General features: G+C 37.6%; 3 protein-coding genes across 4 annotated transcripts; 1 reads left to right on the top strand and 2 right to left on the bottom strand.

Annotated features, from left to right (window-relative positions):
* Positions 1-162: 162 nt before the first annotated feature.
* LOC111673912 lies at positions 163-1,400 on the bottom strand. Its single transcript, XM_023432049.1, has 2 exons — positions 1,020-1,400; positions 163-454 (listed from the first exon to the last, which is right to left on the bottom strand). The coding sequence occupies exons 1-2, from the start codon at positions 1,085-1,087 to the stop codon at positions 181-183; spliced, it is 342 nt and encodes a 113-aa protein (XP_023287817.1). The 5' UTR covers positions 1,088-1,400; the 3' UTR covers positions 163-180.
* A 2,965-nt stretch (positions 1,401-4,365) lies between these two features.
* Positions 4,366-11,003, top strand: LOC105698975 (equilibrative nucleoside transporter 2; the record flags this gene model as incomplete). Of its 2 annotated transcripts, XM_023432047.1 has the most annotated exon segments (6): positions 4,366-4,416; positions 4,485-4,717; positions 6,527-6,752; positions 7,673-7,758; positions 8,102-8,301; positions 10,559-11,003. In XM_023432047.1, coding segments are annotated over 6 exon segments (908 nt in total), but the record flags the coding sequence as incomplete, so codon positions are not given.
* Positions 11,004-12,699: 1,696 nt separating this feature from the next.
* LOC105698965 (mitochondrial sodium/calcium exchanger protein) lies at positions 12,700-23,944 on the bottom strand. Its single transcript, XM_012423623.1, has 9 exons — positions 23,891-23,944; positions 23,068-23,285; positions 22,318-22,643; positions 19,724-19,804; positions 19,074-19,193; positions 17,132-17,467; positions 16,928-17,046; positions 14,654-14,807; positions 12,700-13,094 (listed from the first exon to the last, which is right to left on the bottom strand). The coding sequence occupies exons 1-9, from the start codon at positions 23,942-23,944 to the stop codon at positions 12,700-12,702; spliced, it is 1,803 nt and encodes a 600-aa protein (XP_012279046.1).
* Between the last annotated feature and the right edge of the window lie 717 nt (positions 23,945-24,661).

A 24,661-nucleotide genomic window follows, 5' to 3' on the forward strand; every position in this document is an offset into this window, starting at 1 on the left:
ATGCCCGCTGGCAAGATGTTTCGAGTATATAGAGTGGTAGCGGCCATGAACTTGTCTGAGCCGCTACCGCGTCTCTTGATAATCGCGATGCAAAGGAGACAGAACGTACTATTGCCCAGCCCTTTTGGCGGGACTGTTATAGTGAACTTTCAAACGTTCGCCAACCAAATAATGACACTTTTAATACCCTGCGATATGGTGGCGTTTTGGTACAGAATGAGTCAAAAATAAGACTTCCATGGATGCACACATTGTTTCCGTTGTATCATGGATACGTTTTAAGTGTAGACACCTCGAATTCTCACCTATAATTTTGCAGTCTTCGGTTTCACAGGTTCGACCGCTGTTGCTAATTCGTCGACTAGGAATTGGAGTAGAACTAGACACAGTTGGTAACACTGGTTCAGCTTTTGTTGGCACGAGACCAACTATAAAACATAACATTAGGTGGCGTCTAAAAAAGAGAAAAAGAACATTTATAATTCCAATGTATTTCTTCTTTCTCTCTCGTTTGGAACGCAGACTATGAGACGTCGATACGTTAGGTAATGTGAACTCGAATACGTGAGTACGTTCGTTCCCGGCAATAGCTCAACAGCGACTTCGAACAATAATATTTCTTTATTTATTATGCGCAGTATTTGTTGTCTCATTTGCAAGATTCTTTAAGATAATACGAAAGTGGCATCCGAGGGGTCTGTCGTTTACGAAACCTTTTACTGAACTAGGTTTACCGAGTCATTTGAAAATTGACCATATGAATCTGCAGACCCAAAGGAAGGTCCTAGCATCCATGAAATTAATATTTTTTAATACAAAATCAAAAAATTAATAAATTTAAAGAATAGAGTCTCATCAGTGGCAAGACCGTCCTCAGGGCCTCTATACTCTACGTGGAAAAATGTCAAGCTATTCGGTACACGGTTAAGAGAACATTTCCATAAACGACGTTCCTCGGACGCCACTTTCAGATCACCTTAACTAATTTACCTTGATACATTTTAGTGATCATTACTCACGCCTTGAATCTTCTAACACCTGCTGTGCTCCCACTCGGTGAATCGCCTATTATCAAATATATTTTCATTTCAAATACTGCCGAAAGTTACGTAGAGAAAACGAGTGTATTCGTATATATGTGATTTATAGATTCAAGCCTTTCGTTTTAATATTATCGCAACGGGATAAGAAGTGCAATTTCTTTATGCGTTTGTCCTCACGACGAGCACTCGCGTGTCCTTACATTTGTCACGAAAGTAATAAATCGCATAATTCCCTCCATCCGATACGGTAAAAGATGACCAAATACATTCTTTCCTTAAATTATTTCTTTTCATACATTTGGAAACGCCGTAGAGTTTCGCGCCAAATATATTATAATCCTATGAAGTTATGAATGAGCGCACGACAGTATTTTTTCCAAAAACGCGCGTTGTATATTACGTGCAGAAATATATGTCATCTGGTTGTTGGAAATATAAAATTACAATGTATCTCCAGAAATACCGGTATGTATGGAAGAATGATATTTTGAAACTGAAACCTAAATTAAACGTTTGAAAACTTTCGACTAGCCCCCCACATAGATGATTCACTGGGGCTCTTTCATAGAGAACATATCTTTTTTCATTTACTAAAGCGCTGTTTTCGTGCGTACGCATGTATGTGTCTGCACGTATCACGAAACAAAGGTCACGCTTTTCCGGCGGGTTCCGGTTCGTATTTTGAAAATCGCCGATACATGTCCCCCCTAAATCGGGGTCGAGGATGTGAAAAGTTTCATCGGATGAAAAAAAAAATCCGATCGCATGATCGAGATTCGGTGATCGGTTGATCAAACTCGGCGCGCTCGAGCCACCGCGAAGAGTCGAGTCGCCGAAGTCGGGCACGCCGGCGACATGGGTAGATATCTACCTTCCGCCTACACCGTATCGTTTCAACATTGGGCCAATATTGGTCCCGGATCATCTTGGCCCAATGTTGAAATTATCGGTTAATGTGACAAATTATTACTTCCTTCATTCCCTACAGACTTTGTGGAATATACAAAGAATTCTTTGATTCTTATTAAATGACAAAGGTAGATTACTGGGTTTACATACACCGCTATCACTCACTCGTCTATCCGTTCCAGTATGTACATGTAAAGATCTGTACCGATCATCTGCCGATGCCAAAAACACAATGCTATTTGTTCGTTGATCAATTAAGAAATATTGGCCCAAAAAAGGCAAATTAGATTGGCCAAGGCTCCGCTGACTTTATTTCCACAATGGGCCACGCTTGGCAGCCAAGATTGGGCCAATATTCCGCCGATGGTAAATTTCTACATGGGTAGTTGAGTATATTAAATGGTTGAGAAACTTCGAGGGAACCTCACATAGGTAATATGGTTCACTGGAATCCTTACATTGAGAATGTACGGTTTTTAGGACTCGGCAAATATTTTTAAACAATTTATTTATTTTTAATTTTCTAAATACCCTAATTTTTTCATACTTTAATTTCTTTCGGGTAACTGTACGTTATCCAGCTTAAAAAATTCCCTGTTCTTGTAAATATTCTTAATATAATCTTGTCCAATTAGTCCGTTTTATTGGTCCTAGTTTACTTTCTTTGTTAGCCTTTCCTAAGCGTCCACAATTAAGTTATGCGATTTCCCATGTAAAAGTTCACACGCTGACGCTGGACCTAGTTATCATTTCTCGGCAAAGACCCTGGACTGGATCCTTATTCCCCCTTTCCTTTCGTGGGATTTGACCACGTAAGATCTTCTAAATTCAACGAAGGAATCGCAAAAGACAAAATGCGCCATTCGTTGAGCAACCGTCGAACCGAATAAGTCTCTTGCCCTTCGAAACTTCTTTTCAAACGCTGTACAAAGAACCCGAATGTATTAATTACCATTATAATAAATTGTATTTGACTGTGAGTGTGCGAAGAAATTCATAACGGCACATATGTATCATATTTTTTTGTAAAATCAGCGTGGTAAATGAGATCACTGAGAGCGGCGGGAGGGAAACGATGCTTGCTTATGCGCAAATCGGGCTCCTACGATTGCCCTACGTAGGAGTTAATCATTTTCACTTTCTCCCCTCTCGCTAACACACGTTGTACGAGCCTAGTAAAGTCCCATTGTTTCTTGCAGACTTTGTAAAAAATCTTTTATTCACCCCGGTGACGAGCAAGTATTTGCAGCGTATCAAGTTTGCGAGCACGAGTCGAAGGCGAATATCACGCGTATCCTACAAATGCCGACTTTCTCTCTTGGGTGCACAATATATTATTATTAACGTGATATGAAAAGCGCTGACAAATCTAATCGTCGTCGATACATTATAATTTATCTATACTCTTTTTTGCGGTAACGCCATTTTCATTACTCAAGTGGTAACATAGGCTGACGCACGACTTTACCGATATTTGCAATTAAGTTGACGTTTGTAGCACTCTACTTTGACAATTACACGAAATGAAGCGTTCCTTATGCAATTTCGGTAGAATAATTATAAAGAGATCGATGTAAAACTGTCGAAATCTTGTGAACTCGTGATTGTTAATTCTGTAGTGGACCACTGACGCCATCTGTGATACTTAGCTGCAATTAGATTTTTCCTATAAAAGCATACTATCCACGGAACGAGCCAACATTCTTTTGTAATCATTGGAGAAGGTATTTTCCCATCTGACATTGTAATATTCCATTTTTATAGCATTCGAAATTGTCCGAGGTAGGTCCTGGGACTCTTCGTTTTCGATCGTAAGCCTTTAAAAAGCGTAAAACATGAAAAATGGGCACAGACCACGCCATTATGGTTCTAATCCATGATAAATAAATCTTGTATAAAAAATGAAATTTCATGAGTGTCAAGACCTACTTTAAGTTAACCTCAATATTCACGAAGTAAAATTTGAAACGGATCGTTACAGCCATATAGCAGAATACTTTCACCGGCGATTTGACCTCTCAGATATATATATGTATATAGCCTGACTCTTTTATAGTACCTTAATAGTTGGAAGTTTCGCAGTTTATTTAAGGAAGGTCCACGACTTTTCGAACTCTCCTGAAAATATTCCGCAGAATATTGCGGAGAATGCTCGATGCCACTTTACGAAATAATAAAAAGGTTACTACAGGTAGTAGAAAATAAAGACAGAAAAAAATGTTCGGTCTGGAAAGCATAAGTTGTACTTCGTTATTTAACCTAAAAGTACTTTGCTTTTCCCCACTTTGTGCCCTCGCAACGGACATTTTTTAAGAAATACGATGAAAATCCAGCACGTGATAACGCGTTACCGTTATATTCCTAAGTTAAATTGTATTAAAATGTAAAATTAATGCCGGTTTTTTGTTTGTAGGGCAGCATGGTTTCTTAATATTTACTCTTTTAACGGTGGCTCTCATAAACTGTGAGTACATAATGTTTCGCTTAAATGATCTCAGAGAAAAACAATGCTGAACTTGAAATTCCGTCCAGCTGCCAGTGCATTGAATGGAGGAGGACTCATGGGAATCGTTGGTCACTTTCCAGTGACATATATAACCGCCATGTCGGGAGGACAGGCCCTCGCTGGTATTTTTACAGCCATCACAGAAATTTCTTCATTATGGATTGGTGCCAGTCCGATCGTATCGGGTCTGATTTATTTCATCATCGGTGATATCGTACTTGTTGTTGCCCTCGTGACATTCATTTTTATGGAAAAAAGGGTGAGTATATTTTTCAACCTTTCCTGTTTAATCCATTTTCACCTGACGTCGTCATATCATAAATGTATACAATACGAGGGACTATTCACGTGGAAATAAGTGGGAACGATTTCTTTCTTTGAGAGCCGGTTGCCATCGATTTCATATGATAGACAACATTGCGATTTGTTGTCAAATGACGTTCGGCCTTAAGGGGATGCGAGGAGTCAATCGTTCAGGATACTTTTCGCTGAACCGGGTGTACCGAATCATTTCAATCTGTTCAACGTGACTACGAAGGCTACAAGGGAAGTCCTGAAACAAATGAAATTTCATTTTTTATAAAAAACGTTGAAAATACCTATAAACATATTGTTTAAAAAATTGAAATTTCATAGGTGTCAGGACTTTCCCGATAGCTTCCATATTCACGTTTCAAAGTGTGAAACGACTCGGTACACTCAATTCCATCAAAAGTTTTATGAACGAGACCTCTTCGGCGCCACTTTCGCATCACCTTAAGTTGAAGTGAAACGCGTCGAGAAATTTCATCAATGTCGGTAAAAAGGATTCTTCAAAATACTTACGTTACCGACGTTCGTATTTATATCGACAGCTGTGTCGAATTGTATTGGGTATTTTACCAATTGGCATACTCCATATCTCGTTTCCGTACAATAATGATGAACAAATCGAAGTAAAACTTCAGAAATCCCCTAGATTCGTGGTTTTCGATGCCCTAATTGACTGCAGAGTGCCACTTTGCGCCATCTGTCATTTCAGTGACAACTGAATTTGTTCTCTGATTGTGAGACCTCGTGTTATCATCGTTTTAGCATAGAAGCGCATACGACAATTTTTATGCTTTCATCCCGTTCGACGTAAATTCGAACGTCGGCAACGTAGGTATTTATAAGAATCTTTTTTACCGACATCGACCACATTTCTCGACGCGTTTCACTTCAACTCACCATGGTTACAGTGCTTTGGTGATTTCCAACGATTTCTAGTGATTTCTGCTTGAGATTTCCAGCTGATTTCTACGTGATTTCAGGTGTTGATCGATGATTTCCTGGGTAAACACACCCTCGATACAAAAAGTATAAATGTTTCTTCAAGTACACCTGGTTTTGGGTCGTAGGTCGAAGTCACTTGTAGGACATATAAACATTTTAGGCGTATTCTTATAAATATACAGTGTACGCGTGTCCAAGATCCATTGTACAATTTCTGATACAACCCTAGTAGCACAAAATATTTCTCTTATATTTTCTATATATTTAACGAATATCGTACATTTTCGAAATATTTAGCAGATATTTCAAATATTTGCTAAACATTTACTTTAGAGTATTATTTTTATAACATTTGTATAATATTAGCTCCACGTGTTTTCGTAATACTTTTCTTATTGACATACAAAACATTTAATTTTATTTTAATATAAATATTATTTAAATATTATCCGCCAAATACGTTATAAACGTTTTAAAAACATTTAAAATAAAAATCACGTATTTTATTACCTTAATGAAATAGCGTGTTTTTTTATACCAAATAAATTGTTCTAGAATAATGGTAAAGTAAAAAATATGTTTATAAATCAATAAAACTAAATATGTCATTGAGATTTTCAAGAAATATTTTAGATATCTTCAAATGAAATTTACAAGACATCTTAAAAGAATCTGTCCCTTGAAGTATTTAGCAAAGATTACAAATAAATATTTAGAAATTGTTCTGTACTACTAGGGGAAGTTTCAAATTGATGTACTAAATACGGATGTTTTTATATTTCGTTGCGCTACAATGGATGTACATGAATTTCAGGAGTATTATAAATACTATATGTTGCATAAAGTACCTGAATCGACGGTGGTCACTCATTCGGTGGATGTTTTACCGCGTCATAGAATCTCCTATTGTCGAATTTTCAAGAAAATATGGCAGTACAATGTTGTTACCTTTTTGGTCTTCTGCGTGACGACGATGGCATATCCAGGAGTTACCGTTCTAGTTGAGAGCCAAGATAAAGGGAAAGGACACGCGTGGAATGGTAGGTTTCAATTGCATTGTCTTTTTCCATTACATACATGTTGTAATGTGTTCTTTCGGAGTTTTCACTCGATCAAAATCTACTTGTAAAGTACTTGTATGAATTGTATAAATTCTGTGACGCCCTTTTGAAGCCGGTTGCCACGTTAACAAGTTTCGGAGGTCGAAAATTCTCGGTAACATTAAATCGGAGAAGGTAACTGTGAAACATACCGCAAGTTATCGAGAACATTGAGAATTTAAAAGAACGTTAATTTTAATATTTATACTTTAGGTTTCTTCGTTTAAATACCTTTTTCTTTTTCAATGCACTTAAAAGTTCAAGCTAAAGAGTAATAATTACTATTAGAAAATATTCACGTATGTACAACTTGACGGGAAATTCCATGCGATTTGTTTGAAACGAGCCGATATTTGATTTTGCAGACGGTGTCGTGCGACGAAGCGAATGGGAGATTCTAATTGGCTACGGAGAAATTCCCCTCTACGATGTTTCTCTATGGCTAATCGGGACCTCTCGTTCGCTCCGTAGTAAAAATTCAAATTCTCATAATTTCTCGATAAAAAGGACTGGAGAAATGACCGACAAGTTACTTTGGAATTTCTCTTCGTTTCTGACCCAACTTACCGGATTTAGAACTCCATCGTCATTTTCGCCGCTGGCCCTCCAAACGTAAAAGAGAGAACGTCAAGACGTTTCTAGAATAATTTCGAATATTATAGATTTTTCCACTCGTTCCGTTGCAGCTGCGTAACTTAATAAAACGTGTCATTCCAGTGAGCATATAAAGTTAAAATTACATCGAATATACGAGAAAATGTTCTATCTTGATGGTTCATGTTTAAAATTTTATTCGTTCGACGTTCTTTCATCTCATAAGGGAGAAAATTAATGTTAATATTTTCTTTCAATTTCTGTAGACGTCTACTTCGTGCCGGTGGTTGCTTACTTACTATTTAGCACCGGTGATTATTTCGGGAGAAAGCTATGTGGATATTTGTGCTGGGTAAGTAACGTGATCGTACTTCTTTTCGCTCTACAAGAAATCGAAAGAATTGGGACACATACGCGAATGTCCCATTCTTGACATCCAATAACAAACGACACTTTCTTAAGAAACGTCAACATAAATGCAAATGTTAGTAACATGGCGTGTCTGCTTATTTAGTTACCATTTGAGTATTCAAAATGGCGTTACCTCCAAAAAGGGTATAGATGAATTTTAATTCTTCGATGTCGATTCAATTTCTCGACGCCTTTTATATCACCTTAAAAATCTTGAGATTCACTAACCTTGATAGGTTTCACGAGATATATGCGTAATAAAAAGAGGTTTTCTGTTATTGCAGCCTAGGAACAGGCCATGGTTACTAATCTTCCTGAGTTTTCTCCGAATTCTATTTATCCCTACTATCATGCTGTGCAATGCCCACCCAAGGCATCATCTTCCAGTATACATCCATGACGATGTTTATTTCATTCTGATAATGATATGTTTTTCATGCACGAGCGGATACATCTGTAACCTTGCGTTTGTGCTAGCTCCCACGTAAGTATCTTGTTTTTCGACTATATATTACAACAATTAATGATTCGTGATTCTAAATCCATGTTGGAGGAATAAGGGTTAGAAGTCGTCAAGTCAGGAGTGATTCTCTCAAATTCTGCTTTTATTTTCATTACTCGATGATGGTAGAAAAACTAGATGTCCGCGGACATTTTTTCCAGGGAACCCATGGTCAATCTTTGATCCATGTGTCCGAGTGTCCATAAAAGTGACGAATCAACTGTTTACCAAATACGACACTCCTTTCGTATACCTAAAAGCAGAAATGAAATATTCTTTCCATATATTGCCGTACCGTTTGTTCCATACGTGATATAAGGGCGTCTACTCAAAATTCACAGTCTCTTTAGGAGAAAATATATCTTTATAAGTTGTTATGCCGTGAGGTATTTGTCATCTTGAGGAATCGCGACAATTTTATACCACTAACTTTCATAATTAATTCTGTATTAATTTTCAAGCCGTATACTATTGGTTCATGACGACGTTTCGATTCGGACAGTTACGACTGACTCTCTTTGGGAGCCGAGAGAACGGGGCTAAGGATAAGACAAAGCGTATTCCTGTTACGGGATACAATTTTGCTGACATAGAACTAACGCCGTGAAGCGGTATCCATCAATGATCCCAGGGTCCGGCGAGTGGTAAAAGATTAAAAGAGAGTCACGATGTTAGGGCATAACAAAGTGTACAATTTTAAATACTTCATGGAACCAAATTATTGATCTGTATACTAACTGGATAGCCGATACCCTACAAAGTGGCGTGACATTTTGAAGCGACTACCGCGCCTCTGGTTATGGGCACGTCAATTAATATCGTAGTATTTGCGCATGCGTCAAGACAAGGCATCTTTTAATTGCAGATAGGATAAAAGATGCCCAATTCACTGGAAGAAAGTAATTGTCATTTTTGTTCAAATACTTCCGAGAAATATTAATATATTGTCGGTCGCTGTCGCGTACACGTGACTTTTTTTCACGTAAGGGTGCTACGCACCGGTGGCAACCTAAAGCGATGCGAAAGAATGCGCATCAAAGTGTTAACATACAAGAAATATTAAAATATTCACGAGAAAGAAAGATAACCGTTTTGTTTTAGTCGAAGCTTCCTTACAATATGCACAACGCACCATTTTAAATACACGTAAATTATGTCTCTTCTGTCCTTTTTATCGTAACCGTTTACCGTTGCGAATTGACAATTCTAAATTTGTTACTGCCGCGATTGGCAGATTGACAGTTTAACACTTTTACGCATGCGCCTACGTTACTTATATTTAGTATCGCTGCCCATGGCTAATGGCGCTGGGGTGCCTGGAATTCGTCGAAACCCTTTCCTTATATAATAGAACAAATAGGCATCAACCATTCAGTAAGTATATAAATAACTGAATAAAATATTTAAAAAAAGTTAGTTGTCGCCTTGCGCGTTGGAAGTGAAACTTTTGCCGACTCTGGCTTTGGCCCTGGCTCAGTGTCTGGCGTTTCATTAAAATCTCCCAAGCAGTGAACTCGTACCACCGTGGCTAAAGGAGTTTCACTTCAAAAATTAAACACCAAACTTGACCAAATTAAATAATTTAGAAACAACGTTTTGGTTAACAAGCTTTAAAATAATTATTACAGACGCCATGAATGTTCTACGGATCATTTGCAATATTGGGATATGTTGGAATTTCAGGGTACAACTCAATAATAACTCGGGATTGCTAATAGAACGAGAGATTGTATATTTTTGCACTATACTATATATAATATTTTTTATTATATAGAATATTTTTTTTTTCTCGTTGACAATTTCTCTGTACATTGGTGAACATGAATACCTTCCCATGCAAACTTATTTCGATGATAGTTTAGTTTCTATCTTTGGGACGGGCTATACGTGTGGCAATCATGGACGTATAATATATGGACCGCTCTCTGAGTGCCGCTCGTAGATCGGTGAGCGAAAGAGAACTAGGGTAGTCGAGTCTACTCTTCTCTGCGCCGATCGCATGCGCAGTAAGTTCTTGAAAGTCGAGAGCAATATACACATTTACATACGCGATTACTTCACCACGCATTCCTGTTGCACAGACAAGCGTAGACCCGATCGCCAACGTTTTCATTCTCTCACCGTTCCGTTGGACCCATTCGGAGCCATGTTCAAGTATGGGGAGCGAGCGGTCCACATATTATACGTCCATGATGGCAATACCAATATTCTGACTTTGTTTTGTTTTCTTTTGTTTCAGACACGTTGAGAGGCACGAAAAAGAAGTGGCTTCGGCAATGCTAGCCGCTTTTTTAGGTTTGGGGATGACAGCGGGTTCAATGTCAAGCGTCTTGTTCGTGAAAATGTTGTAAATGTATTTAAATCGGCGACAGTTCATAAAATTTCACTTACATTCTACCATTGCATTTATCCGAGTTCATCAAAGCTTGTTCCTTCGCCTAGGAAAAATGATAAAAGACAAACTGTTGCGGTGAACGAGTTTTTAGATAATCTACTGAAAAACCCGAGGACAGGGAATCTCTTTAAGACAGTAGAAAGGTAGTGAATCTTCGAAAAGTATTTCTTGTATTAGGGAAAATACATTTTATTACCCATTAACTTATATTTATATATAATGATTTACTACCATTGAACTAACGATCGATAAAATAAAACATTTAATGTTTATGTCTTTTTATATTCTACGAAAAATACTAAATTAAGAAAGTACATTTTTCCTTCACTTTAATGTCTCCTTTTTCTTCCATTAATTTGAATAATGGCTAATTTTCTGTGCTCCACGTTCCAAAGCGGTGTCCTTTTCGGAGGTACGGGGGGAGGCCGCGGGACCGCGGTCCAAAGGGCTCAAGGTAGGTGCCTCTACGTGACGGAAATACCGAGACAAGAGACCTCCCTCACTCCCTCAGGCCGCCATAGGGACCACATGGGAAACGTGGTCCCTTCCGGATCCTTAAGGGCGGGGCGCGTCTACGTGGACGCGAAGAAAAAGACCCGGAGCACCGGTGACACCGTAGGATCAGGGCCCACGGTCGGTAAGGGGGCCTTGCGAGGAGCTATCGCCCCGAAAGCGAATCCGGACTTCCGCGAGAATCCGTGATCCAGCGGGGTTCGGAAGGAACCAGGCGCGGTGACGGCGGGGTCGGGAGGACTCCGGTGAGGACTCTGGTGAGGACTCCGGTGAGGTGTCGTCGCGATGCGACCCTTTAGTTTGCGTCGAACCCGCACTCGTGTTTCGGTCAGCCGTTTGACGTTCGCATTAGATTCCGAATTTGTGGAAAAAGACCTATTTCGGTCTCGCGAATAGTTTCAGGTCGGTTCCGCGGTTAGGGAAGTGCTACGCGGGTGTCCACCAGAGGACCGCGGAGACGGTGGCGAAATCCACCCCGAGGCCGCCCACCCGCAGGGAGAGCCGGGGTCGGGGAGTCGCGTATTTCGGGAACCTTTTGGGCCGTTAGGGGCCCAAAGCGTTAAAGTACTCGTGACGCCTCATGGAGGATTCGAGGGCTCCCGAGCGAGCCTGGGTCTCGGAAATGTAATTTGGTTCTTCATTTTATTTTACTCAAATTCACACAGCGTTAATACGACGGGGTTCTCTTTTTGTACGGGACCTTGCCTTTTTCAGCGACCGTAGTGGCCAGAAGCCCCCCCGACCAGCAGGGAGCTAGCCGGTCGGACGGATTAATAGGGAGAAAGACCGCATCCGGCGGTAAAACCCGACTGGCACCGTTGGACGAATTTTATTCAAAATTGAGTGGAAACGAGATTTGATTGAAACCCATGGTGGGTTTGCTAATTAAGGCAGTCCACCTGGCAAACTAGGCGGCAGCGAAGCCCCACCGACAACGGGAAAAGGGCGACACTCGGAGTATCCTAGACAAACTCCGATACTCGGCAGAATCACCGAATTGCGGAAAACCCCTTCCACCGATTTCCCAAGGAGCAGCCGAAACCGCTAAGCGTCGACAATTGACAGCGTGTACTGCGCCAAGTACCACGTAGAGTATCGCGGCGCGGTTATTAAATGCCCGAATTATGCTTCAGAACTCGTACCAAGAGTGGTAATGACCCGCAATATATCAGGCCCTACGCGATACTTAATATATAACAATTCTTATACTAACGAATATTTACAACAATTACTTACAACTTGCCATCGCCCAAGATGACTTCGAGTGTCGCCAATCGATGCTGAAATTAAATAGTTACAAAATTTGGTACTCACCGCCATCGCTAAACCCTTAATTGTTACAGCAGAATTCTGCCCCGTCACAATGTTACATTACATGTTACAAACGTTATATACCGGCTATATCATTGCTACGTAACTGTGTTTGGTGGAGAGGTATGAAAATCAACAACGTTTCTATTTGTCCTATTTGTTTAATTATTTACAGTTTCCGTTCTATTATGTTCGTGACTATCTTCACGGTGGTCAGTTCCAAGTGGATGAATGACATGTATTTCGCTTAAAATACTTATCAATAAGAAAGTTGCGTATACGGTGTAAAGAAGGTATCCGTAAGATCGTCGAGCAGAAAAACCCGTTAAATGAAGATACGTCAATGACGATACCAGCGAGCAAAGCAGAAAAGCGAGACAACCGGGTGCCATGTCACTTGTTCTAACTTTCGTTTTGTAATCAGGTTCTCCAACTGCTCTGTAACCGTAGGTCAATCCAAGTCCTAGCAATGTGTTGAACATTGGTCCGCCGATACAAGCGGAGTAACCCATGCGAGGAAAACCTTGTCTAGCAATCGTGATATTTGCGATCAGATCTAAAAATGTAAATAATACACATTAATGAATGATAACGCACCCGGAGAAAAAAAATTGGTTAATCCTACATAAAAATCTGTAAAATTCAGATTTCTTCCGTTGAATCGAGGAAAGCAATTTATTTCCGTTAGCGTTACGATAAAGATTTTCTTATTCAAATCCGTACAAATTACAGATAAATATCTATAACGATTCCATGTAAGTACTTGGAAGGGTTTACGGATAAACATCTGTTATCCTTAATCCGTTAAATCTATAAAATCTGCAGATTTATTCTGTAACGCTCACAAAGATTCTTAATACTTCTGAAAAAAAATATGAGCCGAACAGACCGAGTCTGTAATGTCTACAGATATTTTTCGTTGCACCTAGAATTTTGTAATGCTTCAGATGTATGTACCAGTGTCATGGCTATTAATATTAACAGACTTTCAGCTACCGTTACAGCTGACTTTTACAGAAATGTTTCTGCTAACTGTACATGTAAGATAGTAATTAACTTGATCAATCCGTTAATGGAACAGTTTTTAACCGTATCGTGAACAAAAATTTCCAACGGATAGGCTTCTGTAACTTTAAAGCACTTGTTTTTCTCCGTACACGTAAGAAACATTTATCATACATTGCTTAAAATAATGAATGCATTGTATTGCGAGGTGCCGGAGATACCCGCACGCTACTGAGTGGTAGAGCATGTAATGCTTAGTACTATTTTCTTTTTTTTTTTTTTCTTAAATCACTGCTCAGAAAATTAATAATCGTTAAGTTTACTCAAAATGCATCACAATCAAAATATCGTAACGCAATAACTTCAATTGAGGCTACAGATCAAACGTAAGAAACCACGAAGGTATTTCTTATATGATCTGTTCTTTCTGGTGAATTTCATTTTAAAAATAAGTTAATTAAATATGTTGAAGCAATTGGCGGAATGCACTGTATTCTTTTACAGCTTTTGTTTAAGCCTTTTATGTGTTTGAAAACGAAACTAAATTATTTAAATTAACAAATGCAATTTTATTATAATAAGATGGTTGTCCATAATTATTAGAAAAAAAACGAGATTTAATTGGTAAGTTCGATCTCGTCTGGTTAGTGGGAGGAGGGCTGAACCGGAATAATAAGGACTAGGATGGTAAGGTCTTAAGGTGATATGAAAGGGTCATTATATGTATATAAAAAGTCAAAATATTTATAAAATCTTTCTCCAAATTGGGTGCACCGAATCATTTGAAACTTGAGCATGTGATTATGTAGGCTCTGAAGAAGAACGCGATGGTCGTGAAGTTTCTTTTTTGATAAACAATTTGTTATTTATCTCAGACTAAAACCAAGAATATTTTCTTTTTTATGAAGTTTTATGAGCACCACATTCTTCCTTGGAACCTCCATAATCGCATGCTGAAGTTTCCAACAATTCGGTGCATTCAGTTTGGAGAAAAGTTTTATCAATATTTTGACGTTTCATATACATAAAATGACGCTCTCATATCACCTTAACACCCTATACATCGAATTGGACCTTCGTGGTCACTAAATGATACGTATCAGTACTTACCACCTATACTGTTGCCCCATGCAAGAAGCGTGATACCTAACATAGCGTCAGAAATGCCACTCGCAAAACCAACACACTTTAAAACGCCCATTACTTCTTGAGCCACCAGGTATACGATTGTCATCGCAACAAAGAAACCAAAAAATGCGAAGATCTAAGTCGAAATTATAATGAATTAAATTTTTAAGTTTACATATCATTTGTTACAATCACTCAGGGTTGGGTAAGTATAACACGCCATGAAGTACACGTAGTTTTCTACGTGTATATTACAATGTATAATAGAGGAGAGGAGGGTATTATGGAATAGTCGGGAAATATGGAATATCGAGGTATCGGCTCTGTTTGGGGCTGCTATCTCGTGGAAATACCATGAACTATTCAAGAAAGACTCCCATGATGCAATGCGGTGAGAGCTGACCGCTTATTGTAGTCGTACCACTCGCTACAGAACAAAGTGTGTGTTGTCATAGAAGCTGTTCGTAAAAAGAAGATGGGGTACCTTCAGGCGTCCAAGGAATTCCAGGTTCTCAGAGCGACTCTTTTCCGCCATGTCAACAGTAAGGAGAAAAATGAAAACGTAGCAGCCTCAACAGCTCTTGGCCATAAGCCAGTTTTTTCTAAAGAACTAGAAGACGAGTTACAACAATATTTCGTTGAGACGGAGGCCATGTTCTATGGGCTCACAGAAAGGGATGTCTGCAGTCCTGTCTATCAAGTTGCGATTCGCAATAACATACCCCATCCATTTTAGGACGAAACTGTTGGCAAAGACTGGTTCTACGCTTTTATGAAAAGGAACCCGAAACATTCGGTCAATAAACACATGGCTACATCTTTTGCCAGAGCTAGGGAATTTAATAAAGAAGAAGTAGACAAGTTTTTTGACCCGATCGATGTTCTTTTCAAAAAACACAACTATCGTCCTAACGGGATATTTAATGTAGACGGAACTGGTTTGTCCGTGGTTCAATGTAAAGTTCCTCATGTACTAGGCCTAAAAGAAAAGAGACAAATTGGGTTCCTTACTTGAGGTGAAAGAAGTTCTCTCGTTACCATCATTCCCTGTATGAGTGCAGGAGGTGACTTTGTCCCGCCTCATAATATTTCCGAGGAAGAACATGAATGAACGACTCCTTAAAGGTGCTCCACCAGGGACCATCGCATCGTGCCACCCGTTTGGTTGGATACAGACAAACATTTTTACTAAATGGTTTAAGCATTTCATTGCTGTAACGAAACCCTCAGCTGAGTCACCTGTCTTATCCTCCATTTATAACTTTTTTTAAATTATTTTTTCGTATAACAACAAAATAAATTAGTATTTTCTTTACAAGTGACAGTTCGTTACAATTAGTTAGTTAGTTTGTACCCAACTTGATTTTGGGATTTTTATTCAAAGACCAGTAAAGTTATTTTTAGAAATGTAAATGGTATTCCATAATATCCTCCTCTCCTGTACGTTGCTAGTTTTCTCCGCGAGCGCAAACTACATTACGTTCTTCTCTTTTGAAATAAAAAATAAATCCAATTACAAATTTAATATTAAACAGGGTTAAGTCGAAAGAGTTTAAACACGAACGCCAAATTAATTATTTCTTACAAATTTTACGAGTATATATGTGCGCTAAAAGACGTTAACCTCGCGAAAACATATATCATGCAACTGTAGAATCCGCCATATTGAAAACGTAAAATTCTAAAGAATTTAGAATACAAGCGCCAAATTAATTCGTTGATCCTTAAAATATTTCCGTATTCACAGATGTGCTAAAAGATGTTTATAACCTAGCAGAAGCCGTATGTCGTCCATTTGCAGCATTTTTCATATTGGAAACGTAATTTACTGGTATTCTAGGATTTTCTCCGGTGAACTACTGTGTTACGTAATATACGTCGAAAACCTCGAAAAATGGAGAATTACCCAACCCTGCCATTACTGATCCATACACTAACCGGATAGCCGGATGTTCTATACGGAGAAGGCTTCGACGAATTCAAGGCACACCAGCGCCCACTACACATGGGCAGCGATACTAAATAAGTAACGGGTGCGCTTTATTTTCTTCGTCATTTAATTTGGCACTTCTTATACTATCTGCAGATAGAAGATGCGTTGTTTTGAAGCATGCGCAAATACTACAATATTAGTTGACGTGCCCATAACCAGAGGTGCCGTGGTCGCTTCGAAACGTCACACGCCATTTTGTAAGGTATCGGCTATCCGGTTGGTACACGGATCAGTGGTTAGAATACGTGCCATCGAGTACTCACATTGTGAAACTTGGGAGGATGATCTAGAGAAGTAGATGTAAAAACACATATACCAACTGCTAGACCTATAAGAAATATTATTGGAAATACGGGTACGGGTCCAATACTCAATCTCCAGACTGCAAATCGAGATTACGAATTATTATGAACGTGTCATTCGTGGAAATAATAAGTACGGAACAGTAGATGTATAGCTTGTTTTACCATTTAATGCAAAAAGTGCTGCTGCCGGTGCTATACAAATTTGCAAACAATTCAATAGTTTGGACCATCCTCTCTTCACAACTGTTTCGTCTACGACTGGGATTAATAACTGAAGAACGAACATAAATGGGGCACGAATAATGAGCACTATTTTCATAAAACGCGTAGCATTGTCCCAGTCGTATTTATTGATTGGGTTAATATCATAAATGAACTCTTCGAAGCAGTCAGTAGGTCTTGAGAATGCAATATCTGGTATTTCTGGTAGGGTCTGTTTTGTATTCACAGATTCCCCGCGTAGTTCGGCATTTGCAACCTCCGCAGCAATCGCAGTATCTTTGGATTAAACGAAACCACCCTTAAATCAGTCGATTCGAATAAAGGGGAATTTACCCGGTGCCAGTCACTCGAACGAGTCACTAAAACCGAGTACTTGAAGCGAGTGTTTTACAAGATAGGAGCGTTCACCCAGCCTTCTAGTACTAGTACAGTAGTAGTAAGCAGAAAGTCATGGGCTATAACCCAAAAATGTCGAAGGGGTGACGCAATTTTAAACATTTTACGGAGAAAATGATTAAACGGTATTTGAACGCGTTGTGCCTGGAAGTTGCATTTTTCGGCAATCCTCTGCAGTGCCGTATCTCGCGCCTGTTTATTATTGCACCGTTGCAGTTTCGAATTCCTGAGGCATTCTTCCCCTCGATGCAATTCAACAAATGCGAACGTGGGGTCTCCTGTTCACCTTTGGACCATTTCAACCCAAAATTCAACACAAGATTGCACAAAACTGCTTCAATTTGCTCTTGGAATTTGCATGCCGCCCTCAAAAAACGCGTTTACACGTGTCTGGTATACATGATAGTAGAGCGAAATACGTGGTATGGGTTACAACTCGCGACAGGAAACAGGATTGCTTTCCGTTCCCGCGACTCGCATTGGCACTTGAACGAGTACTCCACTCCGGTACTGCAATGACAGATTGCCCGAGACGAGTAATACTCGAAGTTACTGGCACCGTGGAAATTCCCCTTAAGACTTTTTTAAGGATATCGAACCGAACCGTCACACAAGACTGACAAATCATTCGGTGCACCCACCCTGAGAAAACGATTTCTTTTGACCCACACCGAGGAAACGATTGAAAACAAATATGTTTCAATGAAAGTTATTTTTTCCTTGTTATACAGTCGAACGAGTATATATTTCATTACAACATATTTGTCGATTGCCCATATTTATTTCATGTAATCAAATGATTTGCTCGATTTCAATTCAATAAATGTTTCATGTAAACGAACATTGTAAGAGAGGAAAAGATTCTTTGTTGGCGTAGCCAACGAAACTTGGATGCCCGACCAATTTAAGAACGTGCCGCTATTATAACTTTTTCACTCATTTTTCACGTGATATTACAACTCATATCACTGATTTTCATTCTTTTAGCCCATTAAAGTATTGCCCACTAAATTATTTACTTCGAAGGACCTTGCGGTATTTCTAAATTCATTTGGTGGAATCGAATAAATGATTTGTTAAATATAAATACAAAATACTTAATGCTACAACTACCAAGCCCGGTCAAATTGACTGGTTTTAAATGGTCCACCACAGCCAAAATAAATCCGCCCGTAGCTTTAGTGTCAAACAAGTTGATTGATTATTTTAAAGAAATTATTCATGTAAATTAAGCCAGTTATGTCAAACAAACAGTGTATTTTACTTAAGAACGTGAAAATTTGTCATTTACTGAAATCAAATAAACGTTTTGTCGATCGATGCAGCACATAAAAGCAGTTTAAACATATTTCCGTGTTTGAATTAGAAAAACCGTTTTCTCGGTGCAGTTCGTAGAAAAGTTTTATAAATATATTGACACCAGAGATCATTTTCATTTTACTTTAATATTTTGACGCTGTTTCTAAATGTAGTGCAAACTTCTTACCCAATTTAGTCCGAACACTAAACGCTCGTGCACGCTGCGACAGTTGAGGTAGGATGTCGGTATTGCGATTTGCTAAGAAAATTTGAAAGACGGTCGCATTCCGTGCATTCGGAATTCTTCCTACAAATTAAAAATATATTTTTATATTTTTTTAAGATTTTCGTTACATATACGTACGACCAGGGTTGGGTAAGTATAATACGTCAAGCAACAAACGTGGTTTTCTCCATGTATATCATAACGTATAATACGTCTCTAGTTTTTTACACGAGCGCAATGTATATTAACCTTGTATTTCTAAATAGCAAGTAATAAATCCAATTAAAAATTTCATATTAAACGGAGTTAAGTCAAAAACATTTTGAACACAAACGTCAAATTAATTACTTCTTAAAAATATTTACGCGTTTACGTACACGCTAATAGACGTTTATAACTAAAGGGATACATACATCGTGCGTTTCCGGCAACCGCCATATTGAAAACGTAATTTACTGTTTTTCTACAGTAAACTACGTGGTTTACGTAATATAGGTTAAAAATCTCGAAAAACGCGAAATTACCTAACCCTGCGTACGACCTGTGAGTTTACCATTGAAAATAGGAAAAAGACTAACGGAAAGCATAATTAAAAAATATAGATGGCACACCTTTTTGTTTTTCTTCTCTGCGATCATGCACCTGCATGGTGATCACTATGATGATAAAAAAGATGTAATAGGCAACGAAACCTGGAAGAAATCCAATGGTATCGAATTCATTGAATATCTGTAAATAATCCTATTCATGCTCAGAAATAATAACTTGGTTACAGTTACTACAGGTTATGGTTAAAATATTGTGGTAAGTGAAACCACACAAATGGTGAAATTGACCATATGGAACGGTAAACGTAACCTTGCCAATAGGTACCGTATCCATGGTGCTACGCTTAAAAGGTGCGCAGGAGTAATCAACATTTGGAATGGTAATATTAACTATACGAAGAGGGAGTATTATATGAGAGAATTCATCAACCTTTGTAAAAGAAGGAATCCCCACGGTAGAAGAACCGAAGTTACGTTTTTTCTTACTAGAATCTGCAAGATTTTGTATTTTCTTTTGTTGCAGTTGAATGATATAAATATCTTTGAAAAAAATTGTAAAAAATATTAAAATACTTTTTGAAAACCATCAGAAACAACTAATTTCGTGTGCGTAACTTTTGTGTGTAACGAAAAGAAACTAGTAACTTAAAATGACTGTTTTGTTCTTCAGAATAAGTAAAATGAATAAATATATTTCGCAGTATATAAATAAAAAGTTAAGTAATCAATTATACCCTATTTTATTATGTCCGCGTCTTTCTTATTGCCATGCATAGTGTCAGGTCAAATTGAGGCAATTTATTCAAAGAGGGAAGATTTTTAAATTTCATCCGAATAAAAGAAAAATGTGTGCTACCTCTAGTGTCCTTTCGTTAAGGAGTTGTGAAAGTGAGATCTGAGCAGTCAGTCGTTCGTGAAACTTTTCTTTAAACTGGGTGTACCGAATAAATTTTAAACTTTGCAACGTGAATGCGGAGACCGTAAGAAAGGTTCTAACCCTCGTAAAATTTCATTTTTTATACAAAATTTAACAAATACCGTAACGGAGCGATCGAGCGACGCCAGCGCAGCGTAGTCAGAATCGGTGATAATAGAGGCATGTGAGTTTCAGCAGATAGAATGCTGAATACAATCGAATAGTAGGAAAAGAGAAGAAGTTGTCCGGATTTCAGAATTATTAAAATAAAGGTAATTAATCCTTAACCTCATATCCCTAAATTCAGCGGTCTTTGGCACATCGTCCAGCCGCCGCATCCTCAAAAAATTCCTTCCAACCCTATTCCGAATCGTATCCCGTTACAGCACAGAATAATTTCAAAACATTTTTTGTACTCTTTGCTAAATATTTTAGGCGACAGATTTTTTAAGATGTCTTATAGATTTGCTTTGAAGATATCTAAACTGTTTGTTGAAAATCTCAATGACATAATTAGTTTTAACAATTTATAAACATATATTTGTAATTCAGAAATATTGTATCGTGTCTCCGCGAATTAATATAGAAATTTGATAGCGGAATGTAATTGTTCACTGAGCCTGTATTTTGTATCGAGCTGTTCATATTATGTATTTCGCTGAATGTGATTATTGTAGATGCTTCCCTCCTAATTCTAAGTAATCCCGAGATCGTTACATGAAATGTCTCAGTGAAATTTATTTCAATCATCTACTCCCCCGATCGCCAAATTTTTCTATTTGAACCTGGATTCCTGAAGAGTTTTACCAAGTCGTATTTCAATTAATCGATAAATGTTTGTATTAAGGTTATATCGTTGAAAGTTGATGTTGAAAATTTATTCTTAGCTTTACTCTTGAACTTGGATATTAAATTTCTATTCTTAGGCTTTACCTTTGAATTTTAATATTAAATTCTATTCTTCAATTCTATTCTTGTACCTTGATATTAAGTTTATTCTGAAATTTTATTTTTTAATTTCGATATTAAATTTTATTCTTAAATGTTATTCTTGAATTTTGATATTGTTTTATCGTTAAGCTTATCCTTGAATCCTGGTTCTAAATTGTAGTCTGAACTTTGATATTGCACCACACGTAATGAGACATGGAGAATACCAGTCTTCCATTTCGTTAAGGTAGGTTTGCGATCTTGAATTCTGGCATTTGTAATATCATTGTGTATTCTGTCCTTGCGATTTCCATGTTCGTGCATAATTTTGATCGAGTTTACTGAAATCGACCTCATATAGTTCAGGGAATATTTAATTGTATTTGTAGGTCAAATTTAAATTGTTGTCTAGTAATAAAAATTTTATTGTTAAACCCCTAGTCTTGGTTATTTCCGCCCTTGACCGTCTGTGCCCCCCCCCCCCCCCCGGCTCTATGATTAAGTTAGGTGGCCAAAAAGGGGGTTTCGATTCGCGCTGCAGGTAAGCTGATCTGAGTGCGGATCAATAATTTGTTACTCTTTTGACGTAACAAGGCAAACCGGTGATAAAGGCACAGAAAAATGAGACTAATCAACGCGAATTGGCGGTGCTTCCTCACGGGTCGGGGACCGCCGGTCCCAAGGACCATAAAAGGGCGGCTAAAAAGCATACTCGGCCCTTAAGAATTCCTGGGACGAGTGGACCGAATCCACCACGTCACAATTTATAAATGATATAAATTATTCAATATATAATGAAATGACAATTTACTTGCAGCTTCCCAGACGTAGACTGTCTCATCTTTGATAACGTACGTTATCCAACAGACAGCGACAACGTAAAAACATGCGTCTCTTATGAACGGTTGGGCAGAAACTTGAAAAGGAGATACAACGGCTATCGTCCCAGCAATGAGTGTTGTCACGAAAATACCAGCACCGATTAACTCTGTGAACATTATCATTGCTTCGTCTTCATCGGATACCAACGATGTAAATATGTCAGGTGCTCCATTTCCAAAGGCTAATATCGTAACACCAGCTACATTAGCAGATAGACGTAAGACTGTGGCAATGGCGGAAAGAGATGGACAAAAGCTGAAAGGACGTGTACATTATTAATCACAGTTTACCGTAATCCGAAGAGCACAACGAAACTTAAGATGATACGAAAGGCGCTGAGAAATTTAATCGACGTTGCCTAATTAAAATCCATCTATACCCTTTTATCCATTTTCATCTATACACGCTCCGCCATGCTATATTATTGCTATTCTTCAATCGTTTAATAACTCCAAAAATATTCAAGTCCGACCCTTAAATATATATATATATATAAATACTCGGGACGACGTCCTCTACGATATATCAAAATTATACGAAAATTGGAGTGAATCACCATTGATAATTACCGGGTATATATTATGTTTATGAAGACACGAAAGAAATGATTCTTCCGATACAATTAATTAATCTTCGTTGATATTTGTTAAATGACTATTTAGAATGAAAACCGTCTTACAAATTGTCCGCAGTTGTTCCCAGGATGAAAAACAAATACATTAGCCACATTGAAAGTAGAACCAGTCCCAATGCAAATAAAGCTGGGTTTCCAGAATTGAATATACAGAACAGAATGTGAGCGTATTGTATAACGGAGTCTGTTTCGCAATCATGCGTGCGTTTTACCCAATCACATCTTTCGGATGTTGAAATATCCCATACGTGAGTACAATCGTCCTAAAATATTGAACGATACAATTTCAGTACGAAAAACTACCCAGTAGCACAAAATATATTGTCTCATATTTTCTACATATTTAACGAGTATCGTACATTATGGAAATATTTAGAATACATTTGAAATAATTGCAAAACATTTACTTTACAATATTTGTTTTATACTATTTATGTAGTAAAACACTCCATGTTTTTTACTACTATTTTTTTGTTTACAGATATACGAAACATTTCGTTTAATTTTAATGTATTTTTTAAATATCTGCCGAATACATTGTAAATGTTTAAAAAATATTTAAAATCAAAATCACATGTTGTGTTCCCGTAATGAAATAGCGGAACGAAAATATTGCAAAAATTTGTCGTGATTTTTGATACCAAACGAAGCGTCAGATGATAATCGTGAAGTAAAAAATGTATTTTTATAAGATGCTTATCAATTATTAAAGCTAAATATCATTGAGTGTTTCAACAAATATTTTAGATACCTTCAAATGAAATCTACGGGACATTAAAAAAAAATCTGCCGCTTGAGATATTTAGCAAAGATTACAAAAAATGTTTAGAAATTACTCCGAGCTACGAGGGTACATTTCCAGACTTACCTTTTGTGTTGTCCCTCCATGTTTCAAATCTATACTTTTCAAAGATCTTAACATTTTCAGTGAATTTATGTGATATCATACGTTATAATAACCTAGTATGCTTAGTTTATAGAAATGTAGAATAATTAACTGCTGCATTAACCGGAATATCATGACATATAAAGAAAGAAGAACATATATCTAAAGTTTCATAAAGCCACCGTGATTATTTTAAACTATTTTATCATTCTAGCGATAAGCAACGTTTATGTCAATTTGATAAAAGAATCAAGACTGTCACAATAGAGTGAACATTGTCAAGAAACATTTGATTTTGCGTTGTGTAGTTTATTGTCTTATGCCTCATTTCCAGAGTTGAATAAGTAAAAAATACCGTAGATAATTTACGTAATCTTTTACAGTAAATTACTAGGTATTTTACTTAACAAATTTCATACGTGATGCAAATTACATAAATGTGGGACTTTATTTCCGCAATTCCCCTAGTAGCATAGAATAATTTCTAAACATTTGTTTGTAATCTTTGCTAAATATTTCAAATGACAAATTTTTTCAAGATATCTTGTAAATTTCATTCGAAGATATCTGAAATTTATGTTGAAAATCTCAATGACATATTTACTTTTAAAAATGTATGAACATATAATAAAAATACATATTTTACTTTACGATTATTATCGGACCCTTCATTTGGTATGAAAAAACACGACAAATTGTTGTAACATTTCCGTTCCGCTATTTCATTATGGTAACAAAACGTGTGATTTTAAT

Source organism: Orussus abietinus, unplaced genomic scaffold (assembly GCF_000612105.2).
Source record: "Orussus abietinus isolate OABI.00-Male unplaced genomic scaffold, Oabi_2.0 scaffold229, whole genome shotgun sequence".
NCBI lineage: Eukaryota > Metazoa > Arthropoda > Insecta > Hymenoptera > Orussidae > Orussus > Orussus abietinus.